Raw genomic sequence first — 6,136 nt, forward strand, 5'->3', positions numbered from 1 at the left:
GTGCTGGTTTGCCTTTTACTTCTCAGTTAAAGTCCCGCTTACCAGCATCGCTCTTACTGCACAGCCTTAATAAGACAGATGGGATTATCTAAGTCATCTTCAAATACTCTGTACCCACCACAGATCTATTACACTGTCTGTTCTGGGTCGCAGGGATTTTGCTCTGTATGGCAAATGTTTAACATAGATAAATAATAACATTACCTGCCAAACTTTGGTTTCTAAATAAACTGCGTTTCCTGCGGGTTTTTTTATTCTGGTCCCAGCATGGTTCTTTATCGGAGTGCAGCTCCGCACCTTTAGATGCTGAAATAAAAACGTTCAGGTTATGTGTTCTTCAGGCCTGCAAAAATCAGAAGGAACAAAACTGGAAATAGAATGATTGGTAATCTTACGCATTAAAGTTTCTTCCATTTCATGTTTGGAAAATGTCATGTTAGCAACCACTTCCCATGAAGAAAGTCACTTGCTTAAAAGTTTCCACTAATGTAGTTGTTTTCCACCAAACCATTTATGTTCCATTATTTTCTTAAATAAAACATTAAGCCTGATTAATCAATGTTTTGACTAGTCAGAAATGGAAGCGTGATTTATGTTCTGTATTTCTACTGAGTGAGATTTCATTTGGTTATGTTAAAATGCATGGATTTTTGCAGAATCCTAGAATTGACAATAAAGCTGAAAACCACAGTGGAGCTAGGAAATTGGTTTTACCATCAAGCTGGAGATTGATGTTAAACCATTCTGTGCTCACAAAGATGGTGTTCATGATGTCATACCAGAATTCCTAAGATGTAAATGATAAACATGGTCTTCATGTTGTCACCATGGTTGGTTGCGGGGTTTTGAGCTGATGATAGTGCTTAGTGTTATATTGTAAAAGTACGAAATGGATCTATCAGAATTGCTAGATAGATTACATTTAATTTTAGGAAAAGAGAGTTCTGTATCTGTTTGAATTGTACTTGTATTATCAGATTAAAAAACTGTAGAGGGAATTTATGTGCAATTTATTCTGAAGTAGAAGGTTTTCATACAAACAGTATGATCAAGTACCTCAAATCTTTAAGCCGTTAGCACCTATACTTTCAAACTGGAGATGTGAGACTGCCAAGTGACTGTGAGAACATGCTACTACAGTCAACTTGTATTTGAAAAAACCCATCAGCTGACATTGGTAAAAAAATATATTCTAATCATTTCAGCAAATGCAGGAATATGCCATCTGCTGCATATAGTTCCAAAAGGTCCAAACTGAAGAAAGCAGCAAGTCAGCTTTTGTTCAAGACCCAGAAAAGCATGTACTTAACTCTTAAGGATGTACGTGTTCCTTTTTTTTTAATCAAACTTTATATGGATATATTCATTTAATCTTACATGTAACTAGAATTATAGGGTAATAATACAGTATTTTGAAGTTCTTCCTTATGTTTTCTTTAATAATGTGTTCTGTAATAATAGCGAAAATTATTTTTGAGAAGTACAAATTATTTAGATTATTTTTCTAAATTTAAAATATCTAAAGTAGATTTCATTTTTGGGCAAAACTAGCTTTAAAAAAATCTATACAGTTCTGCAACATCTGTGGTGTTTGTTACCACATACTGTGCTTTAAGTTAAGACCAGTTTTCTCCAGAGTCTTCAAAATATTGGAGGTAGAGCTGGTTATAGCCTTGTTGGCTGTGCTCTCAATCAGTGAAAACTCAGTTTAGGCCAATGAGGCTATATTAAAGAATATAATGAGAATATTAAAATGAGATAATACACATATTCTTTAAAAAATGTTGAACACAGCTAGACGGCTTCCCATGCTCATGTCCAGGTAAGGGACACAACAGCTTCTGAACAAAATAAAAGCAGGTGTTGCCAGCTCATGGATGAATACTGGCATGGCAGAAACTCCAGTTTTCTGGCACAATATTATTCCTGTGTTGCAAAACTGACAAGCAGAAATACTTATAAGAGCTTGCTTTAGGAAGATCTGCATTAAGGAGGATGTCTTCCATTGAGCAGTCCTCAACAGTTATTCTTTGAAAGAGTCCAAAGAAGTGTAGGAAGTTTTTATGTCATCTACCCCTTTTAGTGGGGAGACAGAAACTGGAGCTTGCAAATGGAAAAGCCATGCCAAAGAGCAGTGAAAGGTAAAGTTTTGGCACAAGCTACTCCTCTGGCTTTCACTGGGGTTTTGTTGAGTTCAGTAGGATGACGCTGTTGACAGAGACTATTACATCGTTACAAATTCAGAGTTAGAGGCTCTGAACCTTTGCAGTGTTTTGTAACCATATATCTGGTTTGGGTGGTTTGGTTTTCTTTCTATTTTTTTATGCAAATCATGTTTTACTCGTGATTTCCAGAACTCCATGAAGGTGATGTTCAAATGCCTGTGGAAAAACTGTGGGAAGGTACTGAGCACAGCTGCAGGGATTCAGAAACACATACGGACCGTTCACCTTGGGTAAGAGCAGTCTCTTCACAAGTCTCAAGGATTTGGTGTGGAAGGGGGGCAGTTGCACTTGGCCAGGGAGACGAAGTGGCTTGTCCTTGCCTTTTCTGTCTCAGATCTCCAGGTTTCTGAGGAAATCGTGGAGTAATGCATCCTGGTGAACAGGAACTTAGGCCAACAGCAAGGCACTTTCCATCCTGAACTTTTGTGAACTTTACTAGAAGGTCAGATACAGCTGTAGGTCACACTGCACTCCCCTAATGAAGCATTTGCTTTGTATCTGCTGTCTGCATGCCGTGTCCAGGCTGGCACTGAGCCAAAGGCAACAGGTTTCAGTGTCCTACATGAATACTTTCCAGCCTTGTTTCGCATCCGATCAGGTACTTGCACGAGTTCTGAGTCAAATTAACTCAAAAAAATCCCAAATCCGTAAGAAACCTAAGGAAAAGAAACTCAGCTATAACTCCATGTGTATGTTACTTGGACTAGAGGCAAAAGTGAATGAATCCTGTGTGACACAAAGTTGCATAAGAGCTTTTGTTTGCAACTGAAATCTCCTGTGCAACTCGGTGAGTGACCTAGATGTCTCATGCATCGTTACAGTGAGGACTCCTGTCCTTCACCTGTTAGGTATGGGGAAATACATCTCTTGTGTAAGTCTGTGTTACCCAGGGCTTAAAAATCAAAGTGACCATGAGGGAGTAGTCTGGTGTGGAGCTCAGGAGAGTTTTGCAAAAGTCCTAGTAATTGCTCTTAGGCTTAGGCTCTGAAGGGTGAGGCTGTCAGAGAAAATCCCTCTCAAAATGCAGTTACGAGTGCTGCTTTATCCTCTAAATTACGGGGATGGGAGAGGAGAAGTAGACCACAGAACTTCCCTGGAATTTGGAGTTTGTAACTTTGCTGGAGAGAGGAAATTTGGTGAGTGACTGGCTGCAGTCAGACAGATGGTACTTCTGGTAGAGCCTTTCAGACGTGCTGAGCCCATGCTCTCTTGAGTTCTGTTGAGTAAGGTGGCGAGAGGAGCACAGGTACGTGGGCAGGCAGGCTGAGGAACTGTCTAGGGGCTGGTTTTGGGGTGCATGCCAGGAAAAGAAGAGGCCTAGCATTCAGCCCTGATGTGGACATGCAGGCAGGAGGACGCTTAGGGCTCTCAGATATCCTATATGGAAGATTCAGGAGAAAATACGGATGTGTGAGCTGTGAGTTACAGCTGTAGTACATCTCCTCCTTCTTTACCTAGAGAGTAGGAACAAAAAGGCCAACACTAACAAGTCAGCCCTTACGTGTCCTTTCTCTCCCTGTGCCTGAGAGAGTTGCATGGTGAGGCTGTTTTCTAGCAGCTCCTGTTATGCCAAGGAAAGTTGTAGTGAACCATGGCCATAACTACATTTGTTTTAATTAAATAATCTATGATAAGGTGACGTATTGTTTGCTGTTACATTAGTGAACTAATTGCCCTTGTGAACAAACTTGCCCTTGTTTGTTATCTTTACCCGTCCTTCTGTGGCGGGTCTCTGTCACTGCTGAAGTCCGAGTGCATTGAGATTCTTGTTAACTTCAGTAGTTAGGAATGAGAAACTAAGCTGAAGCACAGAAGTTAAAAATCTACTCCAAGGTCAAAGAATTAGGCAAGAATAACACAGAGAGAAAAAAAAAGTCTAATTCCTGCTCCTTTTCCCTTCAGACTAGATGACTTTCTTTTCCTCTCCCCTTCCCTGCAGCCAGAATGCTGATAAATTAGGTAGGGTTGAAACTGGGAATACTAATTTATTGACAGTATGAATATATTTGCTCATACATCTAGAACATAAATTTCACCTTGGCGTTGTTGCTTTCATTAAATCAGTCCTTCGTTCTTTGTCTTGATACAGACGTGTAGGAGAGTCTGACTACAGCGATGGAGAGGAGGATTTTTACTACACAGAAATCAGGCTCAACACGGACTCAGTAGCTGATGGCTTAAGCAGTCTTTCCCCAGTCTCTCCATCTTTAGCATCTCCTCCTTCCTTTCCCACCCAAGACGCAATCCGTCCCGAAACTACTTCCTGTGCCAAAACTGAGACTAAATTGATGACACCTCTGAGCCGCTCAGCTCCTACCAACCTCTACCTCGTACACACGGACCATGCTTACCAGGTAAAGCTCCTGAGACCAAACCCCGCTGATTACACCGAGGTCATTAACGTATAAACAGATGTCAGGTCACAGGGTTTGGGTTTGAAAAAGCCAAGTCTGGTTTTAATGGGTTGAAAAGTTTTCAGGGCAGCCGACAGGGCTTCGTCTCATTTAAATTGAGATGTCCACTTCTGAGAGAGTTGCTTGGTTGTCTCCCACCATAGCCAGTGGGCTTTGGGGTGCTATGCATCCGGCCACACATGGGTGCGTACTTCAGGTTGAGAGGAGTTGCTCAGTGTGTCCCGATGACGACGTCCGTTATTTCTCCTCCGCTGACCGTCGTGAGGGCCCAAGGTCACCTGCTCAGATGCGGTCTCCTGCATTGTAAAAACTCGTTCCCTCAGCCAGATCCCTCCCAGAGCCTTCATTGCAGCTCTGCTTGTACTGGATGTGTCTGTAGGCAAGTACTCAAGGGGTGCCAGGAGCAATTAATTTCCTTTATTTGTACAGTGTGAAATGGCAGTTTGCATATGTGAAGTAGAGCAGGAAGAATGAAGAGTCATACATGGTATCCTCCTACTCTTAGAGGTAATGCTTTGCAAATGGCAAAAATCCAATCAGATCCTAAAACTGCTATTCCAAAAACTTCCAACTAAGTTCAGACAGAAAGCATTAATTGTAAAAGTGCACTAAAATTTGACATGTTTTGGTCTGGATACCATATGAGAAAAGAAGAGCAGAGGCTTTGAAGTAGTGTGGTCCATGACTTGCATAAGGAGGATATTGACCACTTGGAGCGAGTCCAGAGGAGGCCACGAAGATGCTCAGAGGGCTGGAGCACCTCTGCTATGGGGACAGGCTGAGAGAGTTGGGCTTGTTCAGCCTGGAGAAGAGAAGGCTCCGAGGAGACCTCATTGCAGCTTTCCAGTATCTGAAGGGGGCCTACAAGGGTACTGGGAGAGGACTTTTTACAAGGGCCTGTAGTGACAGGACAAGGGGTAATGGGTACAAATTGAAATCAGGGAGGGTTAGATTAGATATCAGGAAGAAATTCTTCCCGGAGAGGGTGGGGAGGCACTGGCACAGGTTGCCCAGAGAAGTTGTGGATGCCCCATCCCTGGATGTCTTCAAGGCCAGGCTGGATGAGGCTTTGAGCAACCTGGTCTAGTGGAAGGTGTCCCTGCCCATGGCAGGGGGGTTGGACCTAGATGATCTTTAAGGTCCCTTCCAACCCAAACCATTCTATGATTCTATGATCGCACCAGCTAGGAGAAAGACTTTCTTCTCAGTCTGCCTGAAGCCCCGTGAGTGAAGCACCAAGTCCGGGCTGTTGAGAAGAGTCTCGCTTCACTTGGGATCTGCAGTTTGACACTCTTCCCTGCAGTTTGGAGACTCGCTTGACCCTGTTGGATAAGCAGCCTAAGGAAATCCTAGGTCAGAGGTTTCAGTGGCATGAATTGGATTTGAACTGATGTGTTCGATGACACGAGTCTCCGAGCCCTGTCTTCTTTTCAAGCTGCTCTGGTTTCAGTACTTCATTTCATCAGTGAGGAGTGACATAGCCCATGTTGTTGAAGG

The 6,136-nt window shown here is 42.6% G+C and overlaps 1 protein-coding gene across 1 annotated transcript in view; it reads left to right on the plus strand.

Moving 5' to 3' along the window:
* ZNF704 (zinc finger protein 704) overlaps window positions 1-6,136 on the plus strand; it is a 74,637-nt gene that overhangs the window by 57,291 nt on the left and 11,210 nt on the right. Inside the window, exons 4-5 of the mRNA XM_010159772.1 lie at window positions 2,355-2,455; window positions 4,315-4,579. Coding sequence (XP_010158074.1) covers window positions 2,355-2,455; window positions 4,315-4,579 — 366 coding nt within the window. The remainder of the gene's footprint in view (window positions 1-2,354; window positions 2,456-4,314; window positions 4,580-6,136) is intronic.

This window comes from Eurypyga helias, unplaced genomic scaffold (genome assembly GCF_000690775.1).
Source record: "Eurypyga helias isolate BGI_N326 unplaced genomic scaffold, ASM69077v1 scaffold6229, whole genome shotgun sequence".
Lineage (NCBI taxonomy): Eukaryota > Metazoa > Chordata > Aves > Eurypygiformes > Eurypygidae > Eurypyga > Eurypyga helias.